At 35.2% G+C, this 18,048-nt stretch overlaps 1 protein-coding gene across 3 annotated transcripts in view; it reads left to right on the top strand.

Moving 5' to 3' along the window:
• NRDE2 (NRDE-2, necessary for RNA interference, domain containing) overlaps nucleotides 1-17,326 on the top strand; it is a 71,925-nt gene extending 54,599 nt beyond the window's left edge. For 2 of the 3 annotated variants that reach the window (XM_074289733.1, XM_074289734.1), the window contains exons 10-14: nucleotides 5,552-5,938; nucleotides 7,047-7,966; nucleotides 9,756-9,894; nucleotides 15,971-16,042; nucleotides 16,867-17,326. In XM_074289733.1, coding sequence (XP_074145834.1) covers nucleotides 5,552-5,938; nucleotides 7,047-7,966; nucleotides 9,756-9,894; nucleotides 15,971-16,042; nucleotides 16,867-16,992 — 1,644 coding nt within the window. In that variant the 3' untranslated portion in view covers nucleotides 16,993-17,326. The other variant, XM_074289735.1, reaches the window with a different exon arrangement.
• Nucleotides 17,327-18,048: the final 722 nt, after the last annotated feature.

Raw genomic sequence — 18,048 nt, forward strand, 5'->3', positions numbered from 1 at the left:
CTCCCTTCCTTCTCTTATTCCCTTCCTTTCTTACTTTCCTGTAGGATAAGAGATGTCTATATTTATATTGTGCATGTTTTTTCCTCTTTGAGTTAATTCTGATGAGAGTAATAAGACTTATGCACTTTTCTCCTCCCCCTTTTCTGCTCCACTGTAAAAAGGCTTTTTCTTGCCTCTTTTATCACAGATAATTTATGCCATTCTACTTTTCCCTTTCCCTTTCTCCCAAAACATTGCTCTTCTCAATTTTATTTTTTTAGATATTATTCTTTTGTATTCCACTCAGATTTGTGTCATCTATCTATCTATCTATCTATCTGTCTGTCTGTCTGTCTACTCCTTCCAACTGCCATAATAATGAAAAAGTTCTTACGAGTTACATGTATCTTTCTCTGATGTAGGAATGTAAACAGACAAACCTTATTAAGTCCCTTATGATTTTACTCGGTTTTGCTGTATAGGTAATTCTTAGTTGTAATCCTAACGCCATTGTTCTCTGGAATATCATGTTCCCAGGCCTTCAATCCTTTAATATAGAAGCTGTTAAATCTTGTATTGGCCTTACTATGGCTCCACTATACTTGGAAGAGTTTCTTTCTGAATGCTTCTAATATTTTCTGCTTGACCTGGGAGTTCCAGAATTTGGCTATTATATTCCTATAAATGTTTATTTTGGGATCTCCTTCAGGAGATGATTGATGAATTCTTTTAGTTTCTATTTTACTCTCTGGTTCTAGAATATTTTTTTTCCTTGATAATTTCTTGAAAGATGATGTCTAGGTACTTTTTTTTTGATCATAGCTTTCAGGTAATCCAATATAATAATTTTAAAATTATCTCACCTGGATTTATTTTCCAGGTTAGTTGTTTTTTCCAATGAGATCTTTCACATTGTTTTTTTTTCTTTTCTTTCCCTTCCTTCCTTCCTTCCTTCCTTCCTTCCTTCCTTCCTTCCTTCCTTCCTTCCTTCCTTCCTTCCTTCCTTCCTTCCTTCCTTCCTTCCTTCCTTCCTTCCTTCCTTCCTTTCTTTCTTTCTTTCTTTCTTTCTTTCTTTCTTTCTTTCTTTCTTTCTTTCTTTCTTTCTTTCTTTCTTTCTTTCTTTCTTTCTTCTTTCTTTCTTTCTTTCTTTCTTTCTTTCTTTCTTTCTTTCTTTCTTTCTTTCTTTCTTTCTTTCTTTTTCTTTTATTGTTTCTTGATTTCTCATAGTCATCATCTTCCATTTGCTCAATTGTAATTTTTAAAGAATTATTTTCCTCAGTGAGCTTTTGTATCTCCTTTCCTATTTGGCTAATGTTGGTTTTTATGTCATTCTCTTCATTAACTTTTTGTATTTCCTTTTGCATCACTCTCATTTCTCTTCCCAATTTTTCTTCTACTTATTAGATTTTTAAAATCTTTTTGAGCTCTTCCATGGCCTGAGACCAATTATTATTTTTTTTTTTGGAGATTTTGGATATAGGAACTTTGACTTGATTATCTTCTAGAATCTTTTTTTCTGTTGTTTGCTAATTTTCCTGATCTATTGCTTGGCTTTTAACTGTTTGTTAAAGTAGGGCTCTATTTCCATAGAAGAGGTTGCACTGTCCCAAGCTTTAGGGATTTTTGTGCAGCTGTTTTCAGAGATTCTTCCAGGGACATGTAAGCTTTCAATTCTTTCAAGATGTTATAATTCAAAGATAAGTGTGTTTGAGTGACAATAGGCATTCTTTCCTGCCCTAAAACTATGAGGAGGATCCCTGCTCCACTGTGGCTGTATGGTCTAGTGTGCTAAAGCAACAGAGTCCTTTTCAGTGCTATTAAAGAGATCTCCTTCTAACCAGTTTTGACCCCCTTACTGTCCGTGGGCTGAAACCTTCAGAAATAACTGCATTGCTTCAGGAACTCTCAGGGCTCTCTTCTGGTATGCTGGTTTCTCAAGGCCCTTTCAACCTAGCGAGATAAACCTTTCCTGCTGACCTTCCAAGTCATCTTTTGTGTTTGTGGACTGAGAAGTCTGGAAACCTCTGTTGCTGCCATTGATCCAGGACCTCCAAGGCCTGCTCCTAATTTGCTGTTGTGAGGGATGTCTAAGAGGGGAGGGAGGCTGCTCACCCAGAGCCAGAGACCATGGAGAAAACTACTCTATGGGTGTCTGTCCCTGTTCGGGGTGCACATAGCTGTCTCCCCCAAAGATCCCATCCCGGACGAGCCCCCATCTGTGAGAGATGTAGAAGACCCTTACCCAAAATGACTACTTAGAGATCACTCAGTAGAAGGCTGAAAACCTTCGGAGGATGAGCTCTCCTACCGCCAGCTTTCTCTTTCTTATCTCTCGATGGGACGGCTCATCCTCCAGAGTTTTTCAATAAACAACTTTTCTACCTTCTACTGAGTGATCTCTGAGTAGTCATTTTGGATAAGGGTCTTCTACATCCTTCACGCTGTGGAAAGCTAGATTTCTAGTTTGGTACTACAGGTCTTTTCTGCTGACCTTCTAAAAAGTCTCAGGCTGGAAATTGTTCCACTTCATCTTTTTGTGATTCCTGACATTCTAAAATTTGTTTAGTGTTATTATTTGTTTAAAGTCTATTATTTGGAGTGGTTTGTTTTGGAGCCTTTACTCCACCATCTTGGCTCCACCTCTGCTAAGGCCATTGTTAGTGGGCCAGAAAGCTGTGTGTGTATTCAGTCCCATCACAAAGGCATTATTATTAAAGTTTGTGTGTTCCTTTTAGGTGATGGGGGTTGGAGTGGGATTGAGAGGTGAATTGGGTGGCTTTAAAATGCATGAAAAGAGTAGGAACTAAAGAAGAGTTAAATAGACGAAGGATGGATCCACAGTGGTACCTAGCCTTTGATTTGTGAAGCAAATATCCACCTGTGTAGGTTTTGAATTGCACTGAAGGAGGGAATTCTATTTTGGTTCCTGAAATTGACCCAGTTTCACAAGACAGCAATTATATTGCCTTGTGTATGACAAGTTATAGGTACAGCATGGAAAATTTTCTCAGTTGAGTTTCACTATTTTGTTACAGTTAGTCATATTAATCATTCTGAAAAATAAGAATAATTTAACTTTCAGTACATCAGTCTAAAGTAGAACTAAGAGCTTGCCTGTCTTTGCAACTATATTTTCAAAACCATCTTGGGTAATTCTCTGTGACTATGTCACAAATGAGCAACAGCCATGTTTATAGATTTATTGAACAAGATAATACATTGGCAAAGAAGGGCAGATGCTTTATAGGAGGATCTCTGGCCTCAAGAGTCAGAAGACTTGGTTTCAGGTCCTCACACCGTCATTGGACACCATCTGACTACGACTAAGTCAGTAAAGCATGGGCTTCTCATTTTGGGGTACGATGGTCAGAAGGTTGGAATTGATGTTAATCCAGAACTCAGATCCTGCTTCAGACTTTTACTAAGTATGACTCTGAGGAGTCAGCTAATCTCTCTCAGCCTCTATTTCTTCATCTGTAATATGGATATTATTATGGTACTTATGTCATAGGTTATTGTGAGGATCAGTTAAGATGATGTAGGAAAATCACTTTGTAAACCTTAAAGTTCTGGTTATTATTACCTAAAAAATGGGGATGATAATGACCCTTTCCCTGGGGCTTATTATAAAGATTAAGTAAGTATCTGCATTATGAAAGTGCTGTATTTGTGTGAACTGATCATTGTACCTGCATTCCTTCTCCCTTATTCCCACCCATCTACCCCACCCCCATCCTTGAGACTAAACAGTGCCCAAGGCAAAAAGAAGCTAGTGCTTTATGCTGTGATATGAAAGCCACCTGCCAGTGGCTGCTGGAAGTCTAACTCAGACCTGTAGAATGGATGTCTTCTTGTGAGAGGAGGAGGAAGATGCAAGAAGAGGCAGCTGCATTCTTTGACCAAATTCAAATAATTTGTATTTGAAAAGAATATATGAGCAAAAAATGTCCATTTAGACATCTTACTCATTCCCCACTCTTGACTTAAAATGGTCATGACAACCTTTTGATTTCAGGCCTTCGGGTTAGAAGTTTTTCTTATTTAAAACATTATTTTGTATAACTTTTTCAAAATGCATTAGGATAATGAGAGTAGTTAAGCTTCTAATGTTTGAGGATCTAGCAGGACCTTAATTCATCCATTATTGCCTAAAAATTAAATTTGAATAGTATGGGAGATAAAGAGTTAAATCTATGTACATATCCTGGGAGTACTCTTTTTCTAAGAGATCCTTGCTTTTCCTTGTCAAATTCTTCTAAGAGAAAAACAGAAAAAGTTCAGTTGATCTATAATTAGTTAATTTCTTGGTGATCAAGCTTTTATTTATATTGACTTTCTTGCTATTAAAATCCAATCATGTCTGTGTGGGATGGGTACTAAACCCCCTTTCCCATATTAACTAATTAGAGACATCTTCAGGTACAAAGAGAAAGCATTTATTTAATCCCTGCAGGGAGAGGCCCTGACATACCTGGAAACCATTCCAACTCCTGCCATGTGCTCCTGAACCTGACCAGCTTCCGCCTTCTCAGATTTAAACGACAAAAGATTCAAGCCTTTTCATTGGATAGACTAAAAGGAAGTAACCAGCCTTGACCAATGTTGTCTGCTTCCTCTGGGTCATGTCACTTCCTGTGAGATATGCCATTTCTTGAGGGTCTGTTCTTTAGAGACCACATAACTCCCTGCAACCCAGGGTTCAAGACTGGGAATAGGGTTCATGTGACTTCCTGAAACTTGAGGCCCAAGATCTCATATTCCCACTCTGGATATAAGAATCATGTGACAGTCTCAATACTGAGAAATACTTCATTCAATCCATTTCATTCCTATTTCACTACTTTTCTCAACTTCTCACCCTGCCTTTACTCCACCATCTTGGCTCCACCTCTGCTAGGGCCATTATATAATCAGGATGACTTATAAGACATTATGTAACTACTTTGGGGTTATAGGTTTTGAAAATGGTTTTATTAAATCAATTTTAAGAACTCTATATTTTTTTACTAAGATCTTAAAATTGTTATTAGTATGATCACATGAATTTTCCTAATTTTGTTATGTTTGGTTTATTGATTTTTTTAAGCCTAATTTTCATTGCTTAGAACAATTTTGCCCAGAAGCTATGAAATAAAAAAGTAGTCTGTTTTATTATTAAAATGATGCACAGTTGCCATTTATCTGAAAAATTATTGAAACAGCTTTTCTGGATTTAAGAACGAATAGGACTAGACTTTTATACACACTAGCTAAAGTGTTTTTTAAAATACTGATTTAAACTTAATCACTTCTCAAAAAATGCATATTGTTGTGCAGATTTTTTTTTCCTCTTTCTCCAGTTTTAGATTTTGAGGCCTGTGGTCTTTGAGTCTTATTGACAGACACAACACTTATTTATATTCTATTTTTATGCTTCATATAATTGAATAGTCAGTTTATTCACAGTAATAATAAGTAATGAGAAGTTGATGGGGTTTTCCATTAAAATGTAGTCTTGGATGTGTAACTAATAAAATTTGTCCTTTTTTTTTTTTTTTTTTTTTTTTTTTTTTTTTTTTTTTTTTTTTTTTAGGTGTTATTTGATGATCTAGGCCTATCTCTCATAAAACTTTCTAGTTTGGATCTAAAATTTCAACTGATTGATTCATTTCTACAATTCTTGGGAGTCCCCTCAAGCTATAATCTTCCAACTTCATGCCTCTATCTTGCCATGGATGAAAATGGTATTTTTGATTATGGAATTTCTGATGAAAAACCATTGACTTTTTTCAGTCCATCATTTTCTGGGATTAATTGTGTAGGTCACATGGACAAAATGAACAGACAGGAACATCGGATAGGTCATTGCAAAGAAGGAGAGGAGTTCATACAGAATATATTTCATCTTGTATTGCCCCTATTTTCAGGGAAAGAAAAATCTCATCTCTGCCTTTCGTGGTTACAGTATGAAATTGCTAAGGTAATTTGTGTTTCTTCTACATTTGTCTGGTGCTTTATTCATTTCTGATTAACTTTTATGGTTCATAATATTTTAAATTCTCAAGCTTTCTCTGGAATTATAGTATAGCATCATGATGAGAGTTGGACTTGAAACTAAAAGACAGTGAATGATGATAAATTGCAGTCCCATGAGACCCTGGGTATATGACGTCACCTTTCAACCTCAGTCATCTTGTTCTTCCCCCATCTCCAGTAATACAAGAATATCTTTAGTATCTACCTATCTCATAGGGGTGGTTAGAATTTGTTAAGATAGTATTTAAAAAGGGCTTCATAAGCCCTTAAATATTATTTCATTGCTAGCTATTATTGTTATTGTTTGTCACAATACTTACCATCTTAATCCTTTGGAACAAATCCTTAATTTGTTCTTCCCATATTTTGTGTCTTCATCAATGAGATAACAATAAATAGGATGAGGATAGATAAAATCAGGTACTGAAATAAAATGAATACTATGTTGTTTGTTTATATTTTCAGATTTCTGTGATTAGGAATTCTGATTAATTTAAATTTGGATTAAGTTCCTTCATTTCCTAACTTTTATTTGAGCATCAGATACTAAAAATTATGTGATTGACTTATTCTGCCCTCTGCTGGACACATTAAATATTTAATCTTCAATTTCAAAGTGGTAAATTCAGATTCAATTGTTAAAATAACATCTTTCATAAAATTGAGATATTAAATATCTTTGGAGTAAAACGGATAAAGAATCTGTGACCATATGTTTAGAAATTTCAAGTAGAAACACTGATAATATTTTCAATTCTATGGGGAAAATGTTTGCTTGGCTTTTTTTTCCTGAATTAAACTCGTATTACTGCTGAATTAATGACATGTGTGTCATCTGTTTCTTTTATCCAAGTTGGAGGAGATGATATAACAGGTCCCTTAGACCTTGAAATCTCTGATCCTGTGATCTTAGGAATATGATGAGGAATATAACATAGATGACTTGTTTTCTGTATAGAGTTAGAAGAACAAAGAAGTTAATTAAAAGTGCAGAGTGAGCTTAATTTTAAAGTTGCCATTGTTTAAGTCCATCACTTTCTTTTTGCCTATAGGTTACTTGGTGTCTGCAAACTAAAAACAAGAAGAGACTGAAGTCTCAAGGGAAAAAATGCAAAAAACTAGCCAAGAACCTCCTCAAGGAACCTGACAACAGAAACAACTTTTGCCTTTGGAAAGCATATGCCCACCTGGAATGGTTACTTGGCAACATAGAAGATGCAAGGAAGGTTTTTGACACTGCTATTAGCATGGCAGGGCTGGAAGACTTAAGTTCTAGACTCTTTGACTTAAGCTTGCTTTATGCTGAACTAGAAGTAGAACTCTCAGGGAACTTGGAAGGGGCTACTACATCCAGAGCAATTCATATATTAACTAAACTGACTGAGAATGGACCATACATACCTTATACTGGACAGGTATTAGCTGTGAACATTTTGAAAGCCCGCAAAGCATATGAGCACATGCTTCAGAAGCATTTAAATGAAAGTTCAGCCCCTGACCCATCTTCTTTTAATTGTTCTGGTCATTTGGTTGGCATGGTTGGCTGCTTTATGCTTTTCCAGTATTTGACCATAGGGATTAATGCTGCTATGCATATATATAAACAGGTGTATGAAAGACTTAAAGGGTCCATTTCATCAGAATTCTCAAGTGCAAATATTGGAGCCCAGAATTTGACCAATACCCTTGAAGCTGTCACACTAATGAATGCAAATCTACTCAGGTACCACATGAAAGTGAGTGTGTTCCCTTTGAATCCTCTGAGAGAAACACTTTCAGAGGCTTTAAAATTATATCCGGACAACCAGGTTCTTTGGAGATCGTATATACAGATCCAAAATAAATCCCATAATGCCAGCAAGACAAGAAGATTCTTTGATATCATTATAAGGTCTTCCGAATCCCTAGAGCCACGGCTGTTTGCAATCCAAGCTGAGAAAATGAGAAAAAAACTGGTGGAAGCTGTTCTGAGGTATCTGTATTATAAAAGCATAATCCCTGTGGTCTGCAAAGAACCATAGGTATTATAGAATGACAGATTTTAAATGTATTCATAATGCAGTGCTACTAGTGTCCTTAATTAGAAGAAGTTGGAGTATATACAAAGCCTCCTTTGTGGAAGCATAGAAAGTCTAATAAATTCTGATTATGCTATATGTGGCATTTGCCCATTTTAACTTAAAAGTGGTTTAAGTGCAATCACATTGTTTAAAAGTCGTGTAAATCCAGTTTACTATAACTGAACATTAACCAGTGGTTTTAAGCTAAAGCATTAATGGTTGTGTTCAGAGTCTTCGATTTTGTTTCACTTTAACAAACCTGGAGAATTTAATACTGAAGCATATTTTGTGTAAGAGAGAATTATTTTAGATGTGTTTAAGATTCATTGTGCAAAGAGATCTGGTCTTCAGGTTAGAGATACTAGGTTCAATTCCTTTCAGCCCCTTATTACCTATGTGACAATCCATAATTCACATTGACTTTTGACTTTTAATTTTTTTCTTATATATAAAATGAGGGGATTGAACGAGATGATACCTAGGTTTCCTTTCAACTCAAGAAATACATATATGAGTAAATGAGAGAGCTAGAAACTGCTATTTGAGGGTCTTAAAGGATCTGGAGATGTTTTTCATGGAGAAGAGACATCTTATTGATAGGGGGAGGTACATGGAGGACTGTCCTACAGAAGAAAGGATACATTTGTTTTCCTTGAACTAAGAGAGCAGAGTTGGAACAATCAGGTTTGGGTCTTAATATGAAGAAAATTTTTCTTAAAAAATTAGTTTTAGCCAAAAAAAAAAAAAAAGGCTGTCTTCTTTAGAGGATACTAAATTACCCCCTTCTCTTCTCCCTCCCCCCCAAATGGATGGGTATTTGTTGAGGATATTGTAAAGAAAGTAATTCCTTCCTTTTAGGTATGGATTGAGTTATAACTTAGATATTTATCAGATTCTGTGATTGTTATTGATTTGTGTAGATCACATTATTGCCCTTCCCTTATAAACTAAAGGGAAGGATTGTATCATTTTCCATCTTCATGTATTTCCTAATCCAGTACCAACCTCGTTTAATGTTTGGATTGGATTGGATTTTAATCACCCTGTATAACTTAGGTTTTCTCTACTTTAAACTTAAAGGGATAATTAAGTTAGTTATTAACTATAGTTAGATCTCTGTCTCATATAAAACGTAATTGTATCTTGTTGATTACTTCACATACATTTTTAGTCAGTATGTACCATATGTAGCTCTAAGCCCTGAAAAGGTCACATAGTTAATGGGCCAGTGGTGATAGCATATGCCTATAATCTCTGTGACTGAGGAGAATGAAACTAGTGGATTAAAGTGTAGAGTTCTGAGTTGGAGTGGTCTAAATCAATTAGATGTCTACAACTAAGTCCAATCTTTCGTTGAGTGGTGGAGGACCCAAGTTATCTGAGGAGAGGCAAATTAGCCCAGGATGGAAACAAAGAAAATCGGAGCTCTCATACCAATAAGAGTAGCCCCTGCATTTCCTGCCCAGCCTAGGCAAAGTAGGGAGCCTCATTTTAAAATAATAATAATAATATTAATAAAATTAATTTAAAATTTTAAAATATAAAGTTAGGAAATTTGGATAAGTTATGCTCTTTGAATTACATAGGGTAATTGTAATTATAACACTCTAATTGTAAGTAGAGCTTATTGTTAACGAAATAGGATAAAATTATTTGTATCTTTAGGTCTCAAAAGTTTTTCTTTTTTATGTTTTCTTATAGAGTAGAAGCTGGAGAAATCCATTCAACAATTCCTGAAACAGGTTTATCAAATCGAATCAAAGTCTTGTTTGAAAATGCAATTCAGAGTGATAATGGCAGCAACTGCCCCTTGTTATGGAGGATGTATTTGAATTTTCTGGTAAGAAATTGGGGCTTTGTCTTAATTTGCAAAAGTTTAGTACTAGAAATGAATCTTAGGACTAATTCTTAATCAGCTTAGTTCCAGAAAATATTATGTTTTAGATACTAGGTGGGTTAGGTGCAAGGAATCCAAAAATGAAAAACCAAATGGTCTTTGCCTTCAAATGCAATATTTGAATGAAAATATGGATGCCACAAAGCAAATTGTGATAAGATGTAAAGCAAAGGTCTATGCAAAATGTTTTTAAAATGTTAAGGAGGGAAAGAATATTTCAAGATAGGGAGTTCAAGGAAGGATTCGGGGAGGGGGCGGGGAACGAAGAGGGAGGGGAAGAAGGATTTCAACAGGTAAAGATGTAGAGAGAATGACTTCCATGGGAGAGATGATCGACAAGGAAATACAGAATTGGTGAAGCAGAGTGAGATAAGGAACAACTTAGTGGTTGATTGGACCCAGGATAGAATGAAGAAGAGTGGAAGGCAGATTGGAGTCAGATGTTGAAAGGTCTTAGTTGAAGACAACATTTGTATTTTATCCTATAGATCAGCTTACAAAACTTTTTCCATTTGTGACTTTTTGAGCTGAGAAATTTTTACATGGCCTCAGATATATAGGTATATAAAATAAATATACAAATCAAACACTTACTGATAAGAAATCATGATTTTGCTACCCTCCACATGCAGTTATGAGACCCCATATGGGGTTAGGAACCACAATTTAAGAAGCTGGGCTATAGACAAAGGCAAACAACTGAAGGTTTTTTGAGAAGGTTTTTTGTGGTCAGAGATTAATTTGTCAGCTGTAAGATGGATCAGGTAAAAAACCAGAGGCAGAGAGAACATTGTTAGAAATAAGGCATTGTTCTAGATGAGAGGTGGTAAGAACAAGATGAATAAAAGCATTTGAGGGGACAGATTTATGAAATGTAGTGTGAGTGAATTAATAAGACTTTGTAACTGATTGGAATGAAAAGTTAAAGCCAAATTTTAAGTCTTTCCTAAGATGTTAGAATAAAGGAATCAATTTGACATATGTTTTCAGAGCTCTACTATAACAGTGATTTAATTCTCTGCCAGAATTTCAAAGACCTAATTATCTTTTCATGTATTTAAGTAAAGAAATTTGTTTTAGATCTAGAATGTGGATTAAGATATATATCTATATATAGATATAGATATAGATATCTATATATATATATACACACATTCAAATTACATTTTATGATCATTTTAAAACATGTAGTGACTGGATCAATGTAAAATATTATTTCATATGATTTAATATTCCTTTTGTTCATCATTCATTCAATAAATATTGCAATGTAGTGTACACAGATAGACACAATGATAAGACAGGTCCTGTAAAGATAAAAAGTTCCTGCCTTCAAGGAGAGGTTACAATCTAGCAGGGGAAATAATGGACACAGATGAGTACACCAGATATTAAGATACAACTATATGGAAGGGTATGAAAAGTTATGAGATTAGATGAAGGAAAAATCACTTCTACTTAGAGGAAATCAAGAATCATGGAGGTGATGACATTTTAGGTGGACTTTGAAAAAATAAGAAAGATGTCAATAGGAAAAAGACAATCAGGAGGGTATTTCAGACTTAGAAGGTTATATGACAATAGAGACAGAAGAAAATATAGAGCATTAAATAATCTATCATTATTGGAACATAGAGAAATGAGAAACATTGGTTAGAGTCAGTCTAAGGAAGACCTTGAAGGTCAGGGAAAGAAGTTTGGTCATTATTATTCTCCCAGGGTTAGAAATTAATTTAAAAAAGAATTTAGTGTTAGAAACAAATTAAGTGTTAGAAATGACTTTAGAATTTGGGGTTAAAAACTGGGGAATCATTAAAGGTTTGAGAAATAATTGTGGAAAGGCAAGTTAGATCTTGGAGGGCTTTGCTTCCTGGGCTCAGGAGCTCATAGCTAATGTTATGGGTCATAAGAGTAATTGAGCACTGACATAAGCGACTCCAATCCTAGTTAATACATAGGATCATAGATTTAGAGTCAGAAGACACCTTAGATTAAAAGACAACTTTTAATCTAATTCCCTCATTTTATGGGTGAAATAACTGAGTCTGAGATTGGTTAAGTAACTTAAGTTGTAGATTTGTCACTAGCTAGTTGTATGACTTCACCAATCACCTAACCTACTTGGGCTTGAGTGCTCTCATTTGTCCGATAAAGAGAGAATTGTTATAGGTGATTTCTCAAATCCTTTCTAGTTGTAACAGTCTATGATTCTTACCAAGCAAGTGAGCTTGTCTGGCATATAAAAAGTGGCTAGCCTGTTAGACTGCTGATTCATCTCTGATTTCTTATTTAAAGGTAGAGTGTCATTAAATGTCGAAAAACACAGGACAGATAATAAGTGTCGTAAAAGGTCAGGAAAGGGAAAGATCAGAGTGACGGGAAGGAGGATTCATGAAGGAGCTGAGACTCTTAACTATATCTTAAAGAACAAGTTTACTCTAAAGAAGTTAACTGGACAAAAGAAATGACTGTGATTCATTTAGTACAGGTTTAATAATGTTAAATTATAGCTTTGAAATCTTTTACTTTTATAAAGAATTACTAGGATATTGTTCCAAACTTTTATTGTTTTGATTGCAATGACTAAGCTCTTTTTAGGTTGGGATTGCAAAGAAGCTGTTTCTCTGCCTAAAGTGCAAAGAAAACAACTTGATTATGATGGTTTTGTTTGAGTGAGAAAAGAAACATCAGTAAACAGAAATTGTGGGAATGGCACTTCTGGCTTGTTAAATGTGGGATCTTATTTTGCCTTCCTCCCATATAATTTCTCTTCCCTTTTGCCAATCACAGACAGAAGTCTCTGTAATTTCAAAGGCTGCTATTTTCATATGTTGGTGGGAGGGGAAAATGCCTTTTCATTTTGCCCTTCCCCATTTGATGAATCAGTATATCCATCTCGCCCACTGTCAGTCTTGCATGTCAGATTATTGTATAGATGTGGTGTTTTTAATGATTTTTTGGTAGATATCATTATTTTCTCAAATTCACTTTTTATAACACCATCCAAACTGTCAGCAGTCCATATTTGTTTTCCACTAAGATAAGAAAAAAAAAAAATCTTAATATGGCAAACCTCCAGCCTTTTCATTTTCTTAGAAAAGTTTCTTTTCCCTAAGTAGAGCAGCATACATCCATTAGATGAGAAAAACACTTCAGGGTGACTTAATGTATAGCTTCTTTAAATGGATAGCTCATCATGAATGGTTAAGCATACTTTATCTCTAGGAAGTTAATTCATTTAAAAATTTTTAAGAATCAATGATTTTAAAAATGAATCACTGAGAGAATTACTCGTATGAGGAACCGAGTTTAAGTAGCTAACCTTTGCTACACACATAGTTTTCCTAAATTTTTACTTAGTCCTAACTAAGGACAATTAACTAACTTTTCAAGTTCTTAGATCTAATTGGTACAATAACATCTTCGTAGTCAACTTTGAAAGAGTTTACTTATCAGAATGAGAATTCACTCATCTTTGAAGGCCTAGCTCCCCTATACTACTTTCCCTAAAGAAACCCTTTGGGCTCTTTCACTTTCTCCAAACCCCTCCCTTCTTGGAGTATTGTCTCCCTTCTTAAATCTCTGCAAAAATTACTTTGTATTTTCTGTGTGCAGTTATCTTTTTTTTTTTTTATTATAATCATTTATATATTCAAAATTATAACCTTCTTGGGGGCAGGAATCATCTTTCATTAATCTTATCCCACAGTGACTATGAGAACTTATGAACTGAATTAAAAAGTCTAAGGTGAATGTAGTAACATATGAAGGTCTATACTCAGGAATTAGCAAGAACCTCCTGTTTTTAGTATTAGTGCCTTTTAGAGAACAAGTAAAAAAGTGTGGAAAGCAAATTCAAATGTCATTTTCCAACAACTTTTCTTTTCAGAAGTTGCCTCTGATCTTGGTCAGTGTTCTAGTCACAGAGGGGAAAAAACTTTCCTGTCTTGATGTTTGAAGACTTGAATTTTTCTTTAAAAAATAAAATAAAAACAAAAAATTTACTCAGAAATTTCCACCATTAATCTTTGCTGCATTTTATAGTTAAGCATCTATTTCATCTAGTCAGGTAACTGGGCAAATTCTCAAAAAAAGACATGAGAGAACAATTATAACTGTCATTGAGCTTGGATATGTTGCATTTATGGAAATACCCATGAAATATCTCACAAATACTTCTTGGTGATTTTTGAGAAAATATGGAAAATAGATTTTTGTGAAAAGAAGAATGAATTAAATTCAAATAGCATTTAGAAGATACTGAGAAGGAAAGAAAGAGATATCTTGAAATACCTAGTAATTATTTTCTTCACAGGGAATATTCCAGGTTCCAATGCTTCTATTTGCTTAAGCAAATGAATGAATGAAGAGCATAATTTCTGTCTTCCTTCTGGTGATTCCTGCTTTGTTTACTAGATATCTCCACAAAAACCTACCAGGAATTGATTTTGAGTTAAGTATTTAATTATGGGATTAATGGGCTCTTTCTTGGTTTAGCCCAACCAAAGTTAGTTTGTGTGGGATTGATTTAAAAATCAGTCTTTTGTGTTTGTTGGGAAGAGGAGGAACTTAAGGTAGAAGAAGCAGGCCTTTTAATAACTTGGACCTTTTCATTAGCTAACTCTTCATCATCTCATCTAGTCAACAACATTTACTCTTAGGAGGCAATGTGATACTATTGAAAGAGCTCTTACTTTACAGTTTGAGGTGCTGGATTCAAATTCTACCTCTAGCCCTTCTTAGCTGTGTCACTTTGGACAAGTCACAACTTCCTTCAGCTTTAGTTTCCTCATCTGTAAAATGAGGAGATTACACTATGACCTTTTTAGCTTTAAATCTGTGCTGCTATAGTCTACTTTTGAAGTACTTGTGCAATAGAAATAACTTCCATACTTTAGAAACTTATCCATTGGGGGAGAACAAATCAATGAAAATGAACGTCTCTGATAACCAAAGGAACATTTCAGTTCAGACATCCATGTATTTCCATACAGTTACATACTTCTTTAGTACTAAAGATGCTTCCATGTTAACTGAAATTCTTTAGATAAGCTGAATGTTGTTAATGATTTTGACAAGATTTATCTTTGCTAGGTAGGATCTCTCATTTTAAGATTGGGCATTTTTCTTTTTTAATTTCATTTCGTTAACATTGAGTTAAATATCTATTATGACACTGTGCTTGGTGCTAAGAATATAAAAATTAAAATGACAGTCACTATTCCCAAGGACGTTACATTCTGCAGAGGGAGCTAACTATATAGGTATTGACTCATTTTCTTAGTTCTTCTGTTCCCCTTCATTATTAGTTGCAATTTCTTACACTTGTAAGGTGTGTTTGCCTCTAGTAACTTTACTTCCTTGCTGCCCTATAAGGAAACTCTACTAATCCTAAGCTTCTTAATTCTGTGGTAGTTTATAAAAATTTATGACTGAAGGAGGAGGCTTTGAAGATGGTGCCAGTTGTTTCTTAATCATTAAGCATTATTAAGTGCTATGTATGCGATGAATAGGAAATAATTAATAAAGGATAAGACGGAATTAAAAGGAGTTAGAGATAGCTTCCTGAACAAGGTGGAATTTTAGTGGGATTTGAAGGAACCCAGGGAGATTAGTAGTTGGAGCAGAGGAGAGAGTGTTCCTGGCATGGGACAGCCAGAGAGAAGGCCGAAGCTACAGATTCAGTGTCTTCTTTGTGAAATTTGAGGAGGCCAGTCACTGGCTCAAAGAGTATGAGTGAGGTGTAAGGAGATTGGAAGGAGTGAGTGGGGAGTAGGCTAGATTAAAGGTTACAGAGGGTTTTGAACACCAAACAGGATTTTGGAGGTGATAGGGAGCCACTGGAGTTTATTAAGTAGTCTTTTGACTGTGTTTTGATGATTGAGGTCACCCTAAGAATTGATCATTGGTAAAGTTGGATCATCATGATATATAGCTAATGTGAGTTTTTTGGGGTTATTGTAAGATTTTTCGTTTTGACTGCCTCATTGCAGATTATACCATTTCTTTGTCCCTTTAGGTTTCTCTAGGAAACAAAGAACGAAGCAAAGGTGTGTTTTACAGAGCCCTCCAGCACTGTCCTTGGGCAAAGGTAGGTTAAAAGTAAAGGCTGATGGATGATTGAATCTCAGGTTGAAGTTACATCATCTCTCTCTGTTAGGGAAGCTCTTCCATGCCTGTGCTGATAACCTGTTTCAGGAAAAGTGTGGTTATATTGGATAATAATATATATTTTGTAAGGGAATTTACACTTTAAGGTAATATTTGTTTTCTTTTTTTTTCTTTTTTTTCTGAGGCTGGGGTTAAGTGACTTAACCAGGGTCACACAGCTAGGAAGTGTTAAGTGTCTGAGACCAGATTTGAACTCGGGTCCTCCTGAATTCAGGGCTGGTGCTCTATCCACTACTCCACCTAGCTGCCTCCTATATTTGTTTTCTTTTTCAGGAAAGAATTATATGAGAAGGGGAGATTTTTTCCCCCATATTGTTTTTGTTATCTCCTCTTAAACTCTGGACTCATCTTAACTTCAGATTGCATATTCATCTTAGGTTTTGCCTCTTTCTCTTACAATACTTAATAAATACTATTGCCAATTGATTACTCTTTTCTGTCTTCGAGAACATTCACATTTAGACACCACTTTAGTTTTTGTGTTTTAAGTAACCTTCCTAAAAGAAGACTTTTCACTGTACTTGGCATGGGGAGCCAGAGAGAAGACCAACCAGGGGAGGGAGAAGAAAGGGTCTAACTCTTATCATATTTGTTGAAGTTATTAACAGAAAGTTTCATTTCTTGTCCCTTTCCTAATATTGTTTTTTTTTTACGTTGTTGTTGATTGAAAATCGCTTTATTTCTCTCCTAATTTATAAGGTATGAATTGTCTCTCCCACACTTTTTTGTTCTGTCTTGTTATAGGTGTTATATATGGATGCAGTGGATTATTTCCCTGATCAACTCCAGGAAATCCTGGATCTGATGACTGAGAAGGAATTAAGAGTTCGGGTACCAATAGAAGAACTAGAACTTCTTTTAGAAGATTAATAAAGAGTGGAACAAGAGAATTAATGGAGTTAAGACTGAGGTTTGACAGTCCTTTAGTAGCTGTGGAATGTACAAATTGGGAAACTTGGACTAGGACTGGAAAGGTTCCCCCCCCCCCTTTTTTTTTTTTAAGGACTTATTTAAAATTTTAAGGTTTCTGGGCTAATGTAATATATTTTAAAGTATTCAGATGTCTCTCACAGCCTTCATATGTTTAGAAGACTTATTTACACAGAAATAAGTTATTTTATGGATCATATATATGAATATGATGTACATATGTACAGAAAGACAGACTTGGGAATAAATAAATCTTTTGTAGTTCGTTCCCTTTAAAGCCAATGTTTCATGTGGTTCATTATCAGCACCCTAAATGTTTCTCCTTAGAGTACTTGGAGATCAGAAGCCAAATATACTCGCCTCCTTCACCTGAATTAAATGTGGGTTATATATGATTTTGGGGCTAAAGATCTAATCCTATTGTGACCATCTTCTCTTAGGGATCATTTATTTGCATGGTATAAAAACTTTGACCTCTTTGTCAAGTCAAATTTTAGGGTTGCTGTTTTTCAGTCATGTTCAGCTCAGTGATACTGTGAACCATACTGTCTGTGGGTTTTTTTGGCAAAAATTTCTCTCAAACACATCTCACTTTTAAAGAAGGCTCTGTGGCTCCATGCACCAAGTTGGTAGTTTGTTACCTATGATATTCCTATCATAATCAAGACCATCATTCATTCAGTAGCAATTTTTATTGTTGTAAAGGGAAACATGAAAGCTACATGTCACCTTTTAAACTATAATCCCACCCCCTCTTCCTCAGTCTTCTTTTTGCTTCAGCACTTGGACAGCAGAGTAGAAAGAAAACAAGTCTGGTGACACTTACATGCTGTGTCCTCCTGGCCAGGTCATTTTACTACTCTGTCTCAATTTCCTCTTATGTAAAGTGGGACTGACACTTTCATTAGCTGCCTCACAGTGTTGTTCTAAGTTAAACTTCCCATAGTTCTATAGAAGTGAATAATCCTCTTGCTCCCAGAGACCTAGGGCCAGACT

This window comes from Sminthopsis crassicaudata, chromosome 2 (assembly GCF_048593235.1).
Source record: "Sminthopsis crassicaudata isolate SCR6 chromosome 2, ASM4859323v1, whole genome shotgun sequence".
Classification (NCBI taxonomy): Eukaryota; Metazoa; Chordata; class Mammalia; order Dasyuromorphia; family Dasyuridae; genus Sminthopsis; species Sminthopsis crassicaudata.